Here is a 14,239-nt window from a genome sequence, read left to right as displayed (position 1 = left end):
TTTTTATAAAGATTTAAAAGTAATTTTTACAATTAAACTTTTTTATTCAAAGAAAAAAGTTACTGTTTCAGCTTTTTTTTTAAAAAAAAATAAATGTATAAAACGGATGAACAAAAAAAGTAATTATCTATCTATATATATTACAATATTTATATATAAAAAAAACTAACCTACCAACATGATAAGTATTGTTTTAAAGTTTAAATTGAAATCAGTTGTTTTGCTCTATTTTGCCTCCTCCTTTGTAGCAAATACACGTACATGCCTCCCTTTAAATAGCATAAAAAAATAAAATATTATATCAACGGAAAAATTGTAGGCAATAAATCCACATTTTTTTAAATTTGAAATCAATTATAACTGCTCAATACAGTTTTAAATTTCATCATTATAGAAAAATTATTATATATATATATATTCCTGCAGATCTTTTACACAACAAAGAAGCAGTAGGAATATTTGTAGGTTAAATTCACCTAAGAACAAATCATGAATTCAGTTAGTATATGCTACGGAAAGAGAATTGACCGTTAACCATTCTTCAAATTCTTGATCATTTATTTCATATACAATTTGGTAAAGTATATGTACATCGATTGATATTTTTCATGCTTGAAGTGTTTGCACATGTATTATATGGTACATTAAATTAAATTTTACTTAATTTTCAATACTTTTTAATCCGTAATCATCTTGAAATTGCTCTAAACTCACAAATATGCCAACTCCTATTTCTTATTGGCAACCATCTTAGAATATATCTAATGCTATGAAAAAATTTAGTAGAACGCACACAATTTTTATATATAAATTTGGTTGGAATTTTATTTATTTTTTGCTTTTTATTTATCTAAATGAAAAAATATCATGTTAGAGATGCTATTACTTGGTTTTGATTTCTTCTCTTAAGTTAAAGATCATGATTCAAATTCTATTCATACATTTGAATTAAATATTTTAAGAAAATATAAAAAAAAATTATGACTTTGAATTATGAAATAAGTTTAACTTTTAACTGTTCTTCACATTTACAACTTCTATATATATAATAACTTTCTTTTCAACACAGATTTTTAATGCAATAAATCATAAATTTCAGGAAACTATAGTAATTGAACTCTAGAATTTTGGATTACTCTTAATAGAGTGGATTGGGTTTTAGAATTTTGGAATGATAATGTTTACTAATCAATATACTATATTGTATTTCCGATTAGTCTATTGCATTTTGATGTTGAGAAATAGGCCTCTTGATATGACAGAAGAAGAAAAATCTGAATTAGAATTGACCAAAATAATGTAGACTTTAAATATTACATGTTCCTAAGTGATTACAATAAATTTCTAACTTTATCCTTAGATATTCATTAATTTATATATTAATTTGTTTAAAATATGAATTGGTCCCAATTAAAAATTTGAAATAACATATACACTATTGTTAAAAGAGTATAATGTATTTGAATTTTTTACCTATTCCTAAAAGTAAATTTTCTCGGGATTAGAAGAGATTACTGAAAAAAGAAAAAAAAATAATAAAAAAAAATATATATAGGCTTTCAAGCACATTTTTCTAATTAAATCTATCTATCTATATATAATAGGAGAAGAAAATATGTCTGTGTGTCAGCGCCACAAAAAAAGAGAATTTAAGAATTATTAAAATCTATCTATATATAAAAGGAGAAAGCACCACAAAAAAAGAGAATTTAAGAATTATTAAAATTAATTTAAAATCTAAAAATAAAAAAAAATTAAATTAGAAAACACTACAAAAATAATGAAAAATTCAACAAGCAGTTTTTACAATTTTTTTTAAAAAATAAAAAATATACCGTTACCTTAACTGTATATATCTAGGAGAAGAAAAGATGACACATGTCAAAAGAAAAAAAAAAGAAGATTAAAATTTTTAAAAGAAAAAAGATTACGGAAAATTGTAAATAAGGATAAATTTGCAATTCAAATTTACGTGAAACTTTAACTGCCATTTTTGACTAATTAAATAATTCAATTTTTTTTATCAAAGAAAAAAGTTACTGTTTCAGTTTTTTTTAAATAATTTAAATGTATAAAACGGATGAACAAAAAAAATATTTATCTATCTATATACATTACCATAATTATTATCTTTAAAAAAATTACTATTTTGTTTTCAAAACGATTTTAAAGTAATTTTTACAATTAATTTTTTTATCAAAGAAAAAAAAGTTAATGTTTCAATTTTTTTTTAAAAAAATAATTAAATGTGTAAAACGGATGAACAAATAAAGTACTTATCTATCTATATATATTACCATATTTATTATCTATATATTATCTATTAAAAACAATTACTATTTTGTTTCTAAAAAGATTTTAAAGTAATTTTTACAACTAAATGAGAAACAATTTGAAAATAGTTCTAAAAAATAGGGTGTCTGATTCCTTTTTTTGGGGCGAAGGTTATCATAATTTTAATTTGAATAATAATAATAATAAAATTAAAATTTAAAATAAAAGATGACACATGTCAAAAGAAAAGAAGATTAAAATTTTTAAAAGAAAAAGATTACGGAAAACTGTAAATAACGATAAATTTGCAATTCAAATTTACGTGAAACCTTAATTGCCATTTTTGAATAATTAAATAATTCAATTTTTTTATCAAAGAAAAAAAAGTTACTTTTTCAGTTTTTTTTTTAAAAAAATTAAATGTATAAAACGGATGAGCAAAAAAAGTACTTATCTATCTATATATATTACCATATTTATGATCTATAAAATATAATTACTATTTTGTTTTTATAAAGATTTTAAAGTAATTTTTGTAATTAAGCTTTTTTATCAAAGAAAAAAAAGTTACTGTTTCAGTTTTTTTTTTAAAAAAAAATTAAATGTATAAAACGGATGAACGAAAAAAGTACTTATCTATCTATATATATTACCATATTTATTATCTATAAAAAAACAATTACTACTTTGTTTTTAAAAAGATTTTAAAGTAATTTTTACAATTAAATGAGAAACAATTTTAAAACAGTTCTAAAAAATAGGGTGTCTGATTCCTTTTTTGGGGAGGTTATCATAATTTTAATTTGAATAATACTAATAATTAAATTAAAAATTAAAATTAAATACATATCTGCACACAAAAAAGATGAAAAATACGACCCCCCTCCCACTTCCTTGGTAACACAACATTTTAAAATTTTAAATTTTATTTTCAGTTTTTAATAATAATAATAATAATAATAATAATAATAATAAAAATTTTATTTTTGTAATGCCTAAATTTTTCGTATTCCTTGATACTATCTATGTATTACGCGGATATTTATGAGGAGGTTGAACATTATATTCACTATATCGAAACATGTGAATAATAAAATATAAAAATATTAATAACTTAATAATAAAATTTATAAAATAATTTTGGTTTTAAAATTATAACTTTTAAAATATCCGCGCAACGCGCGGGAACGAATACTAGTTATAATAATATAAAGAGTAGTTAATTTAAAAATTGTACGGAACCGATTGATTCTTGAAGAATAACTTAAGTATTTTAAATTTTAATTCAAAAAACTTAAATTTTACTTTGTGACCCGCCTCAGCTTAAGCAATTTTTTAAAATCATTTATGAATCTGTCGCACCTTACCCCGTTATGCCCCATTGTCATTTTTATTTTAAAATATGGTTATGATGAAAAAAATAATTTATAATTTAAAAAAAAGATCAGAACTCCAAACAAATATAGCTCGAATAGATCGATAATTGTTATGAAAAGTATAATTTCACAATTTATTTTGTAAATTTTTGATATATTCTAAATAGAGTATATCTATGCGTTTGCTTGGTACCTTGAGATTTCTAATTACAAAAAAAGTTTTTTCAATCATGATCAGTTTATTAATTGTTACATGACATCTAAGTTAATAATTTATATTAATTAAAGATGTGATCGTTTTATGTTTGAGTTAATTTGATTCTATTAGAAAAATATTGAACACTAAGCTTATTTTTAATATTAAATGTTCTAAAAGTGTTTCAGTAAATATAACAGAAAAGATGTTTTTTTTTTTATATCAAATGTATTAGTTATTTAATTGTGTATTTGAGAATTGAATATTTGTTTGGAGAAAAAAAAATGAAAGGAAATAGGAGTGAGTGGAAGAGAAGTTAAAAAAAGGTAAGAAAATGACCCACTATCAAAGTGTCAAATAAAGAGTGGAGCCTCACACGATTATTGTTGGTTGTGCCTCTATCGTTATAAAAAAAAGTTTATCTAAAATAACTCATAGATATTTGTGTGACTCTAAATCAACATTTTAAAATTAAACTGTTACTAAAAATAAAAATATATTATTATTTTTTGCACTGAGTAAAAGAAAAGTAACACAGAGTAAAAGAAAAAAGTGAATCATCTAAATTATGCCAGAAAAAGAGATTATTTTGACATACATGAAATTTGTTTTTGGCATAATCTCCTTGTGCATGATACTCATTAGTTTAGCTATTTTAAATTCACGCCGCATGAAAATTATTAAAAGAAAAAATGCTTGGAATTTCCGTTGAAACCTGTCATTATAAATTTCTTGTACGTGAAATCTCTTAGGTACCATAACATCAGCATGGATGATTAAAAAAAAAGTTAGCTAAGTGCTTACGTATTTGGACAAACATGGATTAATTTAATAATCATTTGTTTTTTCAAGTCTTCGACAACTTTTGGTGCTAAGACACTTTCATTGATTTTTTCTACTATAAAATAAGACCATAATTCAAGAGAGAATCATCACTAAGATTTCCTTTTTACATAGTAACTTAGCAAATCATAACCAAAGTTTTGATATATATGGCACAAGTAAAGTTGCTAGGTTTTTGGTATAGCCCATTTAGTCACAGAGTTGAGTGGGCTCTAAAGATTAAGGGAGTCAAATATGAATATATAGAAGAAGATAGAAATAACAAGAGCTCTCTACTTCTTCAATCAAATCCAATTCACAAGAAAATCCCAGTGCTCATTCACAATGGCAAGCCCATTGTTGAGTCTATGGTCATTCTCGAATACATTGATGAGACATTTGATGGCCCTTCCATCTTGCCTAAAGATCCTTATGACCGTGCTTTAGCTCGTTTCTGGGCTAAGTTCCTTGATGATAAGGTAAATTCATCTTCATACGACATATATAAGATGTTCTAGTGAGCTTGGTATACTTTACATAATTTTGTATAATAATCTAACTTGCATGAGATTGAGACTGAGACGTAGTATCGTCATGATAGTTGTTAATTTTTTGAGTGTTTTGTAGGTGACCGCTGTGGTGAATACTTTCTTTCGCAAAGGAGATGAGCAAGAGAAAGGTAAAGAGGAAGTAAATGAGATGTTGAAAGTTCTTGATAATGAACTCAAGGATAAGAAGTTCTTTGTAGGTGACAAATTTGGGTTTGCTGATATTGTTGCAAATATGGTTGCACTTTGGCTAGGAGTTTATGAAGAAGCTTCTGGAGTTGTATTAGTGACGAGTCAAAAATTTCCTAAATTTTGTGCTTGGAGAGATGAATATATTAATTGTAGCCAAGTCAAGGAATATCTACCTTCAAGAAGAGATGAGTTGCTTACTTTTTTCCATGCCCGAGTTCATGCTCGTGCTCAAGTTACAACTTCTGCTTCTGCTTCTGCTTCAAAATGAATTATTTAGATTCAATATGTATTAAGATATATGTTTGTATAACATTAATTAAGTTCATTGAGGATTAATGGCTTTAGATTCTGTTTTCTTTTCCTGATAAACTATTGCAAGCCACATAATGTGATGAAATAGTGGGTGATATAAGTACATAAGTCATTTTATTGAGATTAAATACTATTCACCTTAAATATAAGCACTACATCAAAAAGTAATTTTAGTGGCAATTATCACTATAATAAAAGATACTTTTAGTGGCATTTAATTTTTCTTTTAGCGGTATTTAATCTATTGTCATTGCATCCAGTGTCGCTAAAGTCTTTAGCGGCATTTATTTAGAGTGCCGGTAAAGACCTACAATATTGCCGCTAAAGGTCTTTACTTTTAGCGGCATTTATTTGGCAGCAATAACTATTGCCAGTAAAGCTTCCACATTTATAAATTATAATTACCGATAACTGAGACTTATTTTAGTGGAAATTATTATGAAGATTATAATTAACCAGGAATTCACCTTAATTCATACGTATAACCAGAGAAATCAATACAAAAATACTAATAGAAGAATTACCAAACTCCAATTGTATAGAATTGAGAAAACTCATGTGTTCAACAATGAAAAAACAAGAAAATTGAGTCAGTGAAAGTATGACAGCTTGGATCACGATCATATATAATATCGAGAGGATCTTATTCTTCCTTTTGTGATTAAGGACTTGTTGTCTTGCCAAGCTAGCAGGCAACAAAAATAAGTAATTCTTCCCCTCCAGGACTCCACGATACACTTGCTTGGTATATGGTTTGAGCTCATGCTTGTCCCAACTATTGGAGGATCAATTCTTTTAGAGACGTCTTACTCTGCACTCCGTGGTCCTATAAACAATTCAGTCTCAACATCTTTCTCGCTACCATCTGTACAAGGAGCTTCTCCTTCCTTCTCTCCACTTAGTATTTGTCTCTGTTAAAGGCCACCAAACTATAAACATAGGCACCAGAAAAGTTAATTTTTTGTCCGACTATTTATGAATTAGAGTCGAAGAGTTAAAAAAAAAGAAGACTATACAAAGGTTGATGTAACAAAATGAAAAATATACCTTCTCCCTCAATTTTGCATTTTCAGCAGCGGGGATTTATCCTAGATTCGTAAGAAAGGGAAGCATTAAGCAAACAAGTAGTAAAACAGTTGGAAATTCTTCGATAGAGACATTCACATTCAACAAAGTAAGGCCTACAGATAGATTGCTATTTTTCTTACCTTTGTGTGAATTAAAGCTCAAAATATATCAGTTAGTGTGGCCTTACCTTTTCTTTTAGTCGCTCAACCTGCTCCTTAAAAACTTGAACCTAAAAAAATAAGATAAGATAAATGTCAAGTTTCTGAAACTTCATAAGAAACCAGATCATTTCTAAGAGTCTGATCAAGAAACCTTTCGTGCCCTGATGGTGTGACACTCCATTCCAACGGTTTTTCTATCTGTTGTACTTCTTGAAGGGTACAGAAATGCAGACCTTTTCCCAAGAATTTCATTTATTTAAGAAGGATCTTGTCATCACATTGCCTGGATACGAAAACTTGTCATCCACATCTTGAACTGGAACACAAGTAGTAAAAGGTTAGATTTCAATCAATACACACAAACACAACTATATATAAACACAACAGGTAGTTTTAGTTAGTTTCACTTACCCTGGCTCGGAAAAATCTGAAATTTAACATACTCCATCAAGACATTAGCATTTACACCCCTTCCCATCTTAATCACTTAAAAGCACTTAACCTAGTGAAACAATACAATTACATTATTCCTACACTAGGAACCTCTATAATCCAATGCTTGCAATAAATAAAATCACTCGTTTAACATACTTAACTTCTATTAAGATCCCATTTGATTGATAAAGAAACAAAACATTTACACTAAGAATAACACAAAATTGCCTGGATAAAGAAAGAGGGATGCAATGGTTGACAACCAACGCAAAGTTAAATTGATTTATGATGAACTCACACAAAACGGTATTACATTAACAATTGATACACAATGAGAGTGAACTAGGAATGCAAGCAAGTACAAGCCATAAAAATATGAGATACACATAGGTCATTCATGCTCAGTATTTTGGTCTTCTAAGTTTAACACCCAAGTGTTAACTTCCATAGAAATGAAGAATCTTCTACTTAGTGATGTGCAGAAGCAATCAAAACAGTACGTGCACAGAAAAGAGAAACTCCAATTGTATAGAATTAATAAAATTGATTTACAGAACTTGACTGATAATCTTATTTATAGATCAAATTGTTAAGCTAACTATCTAATGAATTAATTAACCGACTCTAAACAGCTAACTATCACTAACTCTAGCCTAACTAACTTGTAACAGAATTAAGCTAAGGCACAACTGTACAAGTTGTTAATTCCTCAACACAAAGTAACATCAATAGGTACAGAAGTGTATAAGAATACAAGCAAAGTGATACTCAGTCCTTCTGTGAAGCAAAATGCAGAGAACAAAGGTGTATGAATGAATTAATCGAAGTTAGGAACTGTCAATTAACAAACCAAGTATTCGACTACACTTAACTTGGGGCCCGTTGCATTGGAGTAAACAGTGAACTGTATTATTCCATAGCTGAACTTGGTATTGACATGGTCCGAGCATCAACGATCTTTTTGGAAGAAGATCTGCACAAAGTAAACATCTATGCGCAAATTTTCCACAACATAATTCATAATATAGTCACAACAAAATATTGGCTCATGCCATCATTGCTTTCTTTCATTTTATAGCAATTGTTTGTCTGCAAAGCATTCAAAATTGCTTGGCTCCCATCATAGACAATTAAATACAGAGAGGTACAACTTCGAGTAACTTTCATCAGGAGACTCTGGCAATAACCTCTACCATATTGATTTACAATCATCAAAACCAATGTGAAAACAAAAGAAACACAATTTCAAAGTTTCAATTACAGCATAACAGAACTTATATACAAATTTCAATCAGGGATGAAGCAGTGCCAATGAGTTGGAGCAGACCATTGCCTATGCTAATGTTCATTGAATTGCTATAAGGAAAAAGAGTGAAAAGATGTAGGTACATAAGGAACTTGAATATCAGATTCGCGTAAGTGTGCAAAGTCTCAAGTTCAAGGCATGAAAATGGTGCGAAAATTTGAATTTTATATGAACAAATAAGGTTTCAATTAACTGCTAAGTTTAGTTGTTTACCTTCAAATAGGAGATCAAAAATCAAGCTCCACAACAGCTAGTATGGTTGCTATCTACAATTCTGCACCAACTTTATTGGACATAAGATCAGGCTATGCGATATAGAAACACACGCATCAATTCTAACAATATAAAAGATAGAACTCTAGAACATACACCCATACATGGCCCAACAGCTGAATAAAATGGATATTAATAGTTACCAAACGACATCGCAGTTCGAATTCGATCCGATCGAATATGAGGCAATCGGAGATGATGAATTTTCTTATACTAGACGGACTGCTGACGATGAGCTTGTGTAGAGAATCCGGCGGCTTTGATTCGTCTTTCTTCACATCAATAGCACCGATGTGCTGAATTCCACCGTCGATGTGCCGAACTCCACCGCCGTCCTGTCGAACTCCACAGCCGTTGTGCCGAACTCCACTGTAGTTGTGCCAATTTCCATCGCCGTCGTGCTGATTTCCTTTGCCGACCATTTGGATTTCATTGAAGGGCGAAGATGGAGGAAATTTGAAGTAAAAAAGAAATTGAGGGAAAGTAAAAAATATAAATACAAATTGACTATAATTATAGCTATTTATTTTTAATTGTCAATGAAAAGTACTTTCTTTACTGGCAAAAGTTTAAATGCCGGGAATAGTATAATTTATATAACGTATTAGTGGCAATTCACTTATTGCCACTAAATAAATGTCACTAAAAACATCTTTTGTTGTAGTGTATTTAGCGGCAAAATAATAATTGCCCCTAATTTGTTCTCTGAATTGAAATATAGCGCAAATTCACATTGGCCGTAAAAAAATCTCTTCTAAGTGGCAACTAAAGAAAATTACCACTAAGGGTGTGTTTGGTATGAAGGAAAATGTTTTCCTAGAAAATATTTTCTTGGAAAACAAGTTGATTTTTGACTTATTTTTTCATGTTTGATTGGTGAGTAGAAAATATTTTCCGGAAAAGATTTTTAGTGTTTGATTTATGAATGAAAAATATTTTTGAGAAATATCTTTTATTTTTACTAGATTAGAAAATAATTTTTGAAAACAAACTTAAATTTTTTTTGGGGTGGGGGGTGCTGGTAAGGGAGCTGGGTAGAGGTGAAAAAAATGAAATTTTGAAATTGAAAATATTTTTAAAAAACAAACTTGAAATTATTTTTTGGAGGTGGTGGGGTGGGGGCTGGTAGGGGGTGAGTGGGTGGGGGTCAAGGGTCGGGGTGAAAAAAAGAAATTTTGAAANGGAAAAGATTTTTAGTGTTTGATTTATGAATGAAAAATATTTTTGAGAAATATCTTTTATTTTTACTAGATTAGAAAATAATTTTTGAAAACAAACTTAAATTTTTTTTGGGGTGGGGGGTGCTGGGTAGAGGTGAAAAAAATGAAATTTTGAAATTGAAAATATTTTTAAAAAACAAACTTGAAATTATTTTTTGGAGGTGGTGGGGTGGGGGCTGGTAGGGGGTGAGTGGGTGGGGGTCAAGGGTCGGGGTGAAAAAAAGAAATTTTGAAATTGAAAATATTTTTTAAAAATAAATTTAATTTTTTTTCTTTTTAAAGAGGGTTTGGGGGCTGATAGGGGGTTTGATAGGGGGACTGATGGGGGGGGGGGNGGTAAAAAAATAAAAAATTGAAATTCGAAATATCTTTTAAAAATATTTTTTAATATTTTTTTTGGGAGGGGGTGGGGGTAGGAGTGAGGGTGGGTTAAAATAATTGAATTTAAAAACAAGCTTTAAAATTATTATTTTTTTGGGGGTGGTTTGAGGGTAAATACAAAATAAATTGATTTTTTCAACAAAAAAATAATTGTAATTTGAAGTTGGAAAATAGTTTTGGAAACTGTTTTCCTTAAGTTTTGAAGGGAAGTCATTTTCCTTAAATTTGAGGAAAATGAGTTGATTTGAAAAATATTTTCCAAAACATTTAATCCAATCAAAATAAGAAAATTGAAAAACATTTTTCGAAAAATGTTTTTCCTTCATACCAAACACACCCTAAAAGTCAATAACTAAAAGCATTTTGGTATTTTATTTATTCCCTCAAAGCAATAAAAGACGGTAGCCATTAGAGCCGTTGCCCTCCTCCAGAATCATTGATTCACCGCTTACAGAGCCACCATAGCCACCTTATTCACCGCCACCTGACCGATAGTTGTTATCAATGACGCAAGAAAGCTCAAAGTTGAATCCTTGAAAATTTTATTGTTGCCCAAGCTCAGAATTTCAAGTTAATTTAAGTTACCTAGTGATTCAGGAATTGGACCTGTGAAACTGTTGCCTGAGAGATCAAGCACTCTGAGTCTTGAAGAATTTGAGATTGAAGCAGAAATAAAATCACTTAAATTGTTTTCTCCACAAAGAAATTCTTCTAGGATTGGCGTTCCATGGCCTAGATCTGGAGGAAGAGTACCTGAAAGCTTGTTTAGGTGAAGTCCTAGGAGCTGCAGTGCTGACATGTTGAAAATACTTGCAGGGACAGAACCAGTAAACTTATTATGAGATAAATCCAGCCGCTGTAGTTTCTTAAGATTACCTATCTCCACTGGTATCTAGCTTGTCAATTTGAGGAAATATATGAGTACAAGTTTGGTGAAGAGAGAAAAGGAGGAAAGTTTTATCTCTTGTAAGGAATTACCTTCCAAATGCAGAGCTGGGATAGATAATTTTGTAGGAAGTGTTAAGTTCGCGAGCTCTCTTGGTAAAGTTCCAATAAACTCATTGAATGACAATGCCAAGACTTGAAGCTTTCTGCATTTCTCCAGGTTTGGTGGAATAACTCCATCTAGGGAGTTCATTGAGAGGTGAAGCCCTTCCAAGTTTAGAAGATGATCTCATATAGTTCTTGGAAGCTTTCCAGTAAGATTGTTACCGGTAAGAGCAATCACTTGCACTGTAGTAATGTTAAAGATCGATGGTGGTATAGAGCCAGTAAGCTGATTATATTGCAGGTCTAGGACAGTCAAGTAACGAAGATCACCGATTTCTCGAGGGATCTCTCCATCGAGAAAATTTCTCTGTATTCTCAACACTTCCAGCTTTGTTAGATTGGAAAAGGAAGTTGGAATTTTCCCCAAAAATTGGTTGCTCGATAGGTACACAAAACGTAGATTTGGCAACAAACTGAAAAATGACGGAATGGCTCCGCTGAAGTTATTGCTCGTGACATTAATCAATTTCAACCTCCGCAAATGAGCCAACTCTTCTGGAAAACCCCCGTGGAAAGTGTTGTCACTGATGTCAAGGGAGATGAGAAATGACAGGTTTCCAAGATGTGGAGGAATTGTACCGTGAAGTTGCATGCTAGAAATGTCTAAAGCAGTAACTCTATGGTGACAGGAGCTGCAAGTGATTCCGATCCATGTGCAAATTGGGGTTGAAGAAGACCAGTTGCTTGGTAAGATGTTGTTAGGATGAGAAGAAATGTGAGATCTCAAGGCAAGAAGAGCGGCTTCATCAATGCTAATATTAGGAACAGTAGCAAGTGATGTATGGCCATGGAGTAGAATGAAAACTGCAAGAGTGATTGCAACTTCTGCCCAAAACTACAATTGATAATGCAAAAACAATGATCTTACAAAATTTATACTATTTTTAGTTTTTGAGTAGCACAAGTTGTATTGTGACCAGGTCTCTGTCTATTTTTCTTCTGTGGGGCATGAACTGGAATAGACATTAGTGCAGTTTAGTGAATGTAGGAGGCAGTTTCCATGGTGTCTCATTTTTCCTTTTTTTTTCAACAAAGATGTTGATGTTTTAGATAGTACAAGTTAGCATTCTTTGTTACACACCAATCGTCAAATGCAAATGCAATTATAGGAGAGAGGTATCCCTTTGGCTTGACTTCAATATGTATGGTGTGTCCTTGAAACGTTAATAAGTTGCCACGTTTCGGCATAAATATGAGATCGGTTGCCACGTTCCGGCATAAATATGGGATCGGTTGCCACGTTCTGGCATAAACATTGGATCGGGTACCACGAACCGGTACTCTAACAGTTTGGGTTTGGGTTTCATGAGAGGACCATTAAATTGGGTTCCGTGAGAGGACCATTGAATTGTGTTGTGTATCTACTTGTGATGATTACGTTCATATCTAATGGTGATTGAGGTTGAAAGACTGTTTGTTGCTCTAAAATGATAACCAATGGGTATTGTTGAGAACGCGATTGCTTGAAATGTCAATCGCGGCGTTTGGCTTGACTTCAATATGTATATACATTAGTTAAATATGCAATTGATAAATCAAGCAGTGAATAATTGTCAAGATGATTGATGAGTCCAAGAAAATGATGACAGAAGAACAAAAATGAAGTCAATTTCGTAAAATTCTTAAAAGAAGAAGATTCCTCTGATTCATTCTATATATAATTGATTTAGTATCTTCTACTCAAATTAAGACGTGGATTAAGGATTTATCACGGGTCAGTTAAGATTCAGCAAATTTGGATAACTAAGATTGCCTATTTTAACCTTCATCTTCAACTAAGACAGACAAGACATTGCATTTTGTAAGTGAAGTGTTATCAATTTTTTTGCCACCATTAGTCAGATTACCACAAAAAAAAAAAAAAAAAAAAAAAAAGTCAGATTACCACTGCTAATTACCTAGGCAAAATAAAGACACAAAAGATTACCACTGTTAAGAAAGTGCAAACTTTCCATGCTTTCTCCCTTTCTGTTTTACGAAAACAACTACACTTTAATAAACTTGTATCACACATTATTACATGCCTCTTTTGTTCTTTTATATATAACGTAACCATCTTGTATCCAGGACACACCAGCCTGAGTAATCCAGATTCGCATCTTGGAGGACCTTTGTAAGGGTTTAACTGTCCATTTTCACGCTTGAGTTAAGGGTGGAGGGATCTCATCTATCCCACAACACCCTTGTGGTGGTTGATATATATCACATACCTCTTGGCGCCACTGCATGATAGCACATTATTAATTACTGTACTTCTGTCCTCTTTTATATAAAACACCAATGTTTTTCGACATATTGCTATTCAGATCTTGTTTGGCAAGTTATCATCCAAGAATGGAGAACCAAACTTTCTACCATAATGTGGTAGTCTAAAGAACCTGTTCTCTCGACATATTTCCAGTCGAACTAACTAGAATTGAAAAAGGATAGATTTGTTTATCCTTTGTTGCCTCGTAAAGTGATTTTGATGTATTAACTCATGTTATAGATTCTCTTGAGGGATTTAGAGATCCATTTCTCTTTGTTGTTGAGATCTTTTTGTCTGTTTGTTTCCCTTTGATTTCACAGGCAATTACTAAGTTTTAATCCAATGTTTGGTAGAACAAAAAGTAATAATCTGTACTG

At 30.7% G+C, this 14,239-nt stretch overlaps 3 protein-coding genes, 1 long non-coding RNA gene and 1 pseudogene across 4 annotated transcripts in view; 2 read left to right on the top strand and 3 right to left on the bottom strand.

Moving 5' to 3' along the window:
- Positions 1-4,626, top strand: part of LOC125869913 (toMV susceptible protein tm-2-like) — a 14,234-nt gene extending 9,608 nt beyond the window's left edge. The window contains exon 3 of the mRNA XM_049550311.1: positions 4,599-4,626. Within this exon, the coding sequence (XP_049406268.1) occupies positions 4,599-4,626 (28 nt within the window). The remainder of the gene's footprint in view (positions 1-4,598) is intronic.
- A 148-nt stretch (positions 4,627-4,774) lies between these two features.
- Positions 4,775-5,676, top strand: LOC125871236 (probable glutathione S-transferase). Its single transcript, XM_049551834.1, has 2 exons — positions 4,775-5,147; positions 5,296-5,676. Exons 1-2 carry the CDS (start codon positions 4,839-4,841, stop codon positions 5,674-5,676), a joined length of 690 nt encoding a protein of 229 aa, XP_049407791.1. The 5' UTR covers positions 4,775-4,838.
- Positions 5,677-6,274: 598 nt separating this feature from the next.
- On the bottom strand, positions 6,275-7,201 carry LOC125869912 (MADS-box protein SOC1-like; annotated as a pseudogene).
- Positions 7,200-9,388, bottom strand: LOC125871387 (uncharacterized). The gene is made up of 3 exons (XR_007447005.1): positions 9,107-9,388; positions 8,904-8,973; positions 7,200-8,357 (listed from the first exon to the last, which is right to left on the bottom strand). It is a non-coding gene; the product is annotated as an uncharacterized LOC125871387 (long non-coding RNA).
- A 2,350-nt stretch (positions 9,389-11,738) lies between these two features.
- LOC125869910 (leucine-rich repeat receptor-like serine/threonine-protein kinase BAM1) lies at positions 11,739-14,007 on the bottom strand. The gene is made up of 2 exons (XM_049550310.1): positions 13,993-14,007; positions 11,739-12,449 (listed from the first exon to the last, which is right to left on the bottom strand). The coding sequence occupies exons 1-2, from the start codon at positions 14,005-14,007 to the stop codon at positions 11,739-11,741; spliced, it is 726 nt and encodes a 241-aa protein (XP_049406267.1).
- Between the last annotated feature and the right edge of the window lie 232 nt (positions 14,008-14,239).

Source organism: Solanum stenotomum, chromosome 7 (genome assembly GCF_019186545.1).
Source record: "Solanum stenotomum isolate F172 chromosome 7, ASM1918654v1, whole genome shotgun sequence".
Lineage (NCBI taxonomy): Eukaryota > Viridiplantae > Streptophyta > Magnoliopsida > Solanales > Solanaceae > Solanum > Solanum stenotomum.
This window is presented reverse-complemented; position numbering and strand designations above follow the sequence as displayed.

What these genes read in the sequence shown, in the direction of transcription:
- LOC125871236 (XM_049551834.1), top strand. Translation starts at nt 4,839, where the DNA reads ATGGCACAAGTAAAGTTGCTAGGTTTTTGGTATAGCCCATTTAGTCAC. An exon ending in CTAAGTTCCTTGATGATAAG is followed by an intron (nt 5,148 to 5,295) that starts GTAAATTCATCT and finishes AGTGTTTTGTAG; the next exon opens with GTGACCGCTGTGGTGAATAC.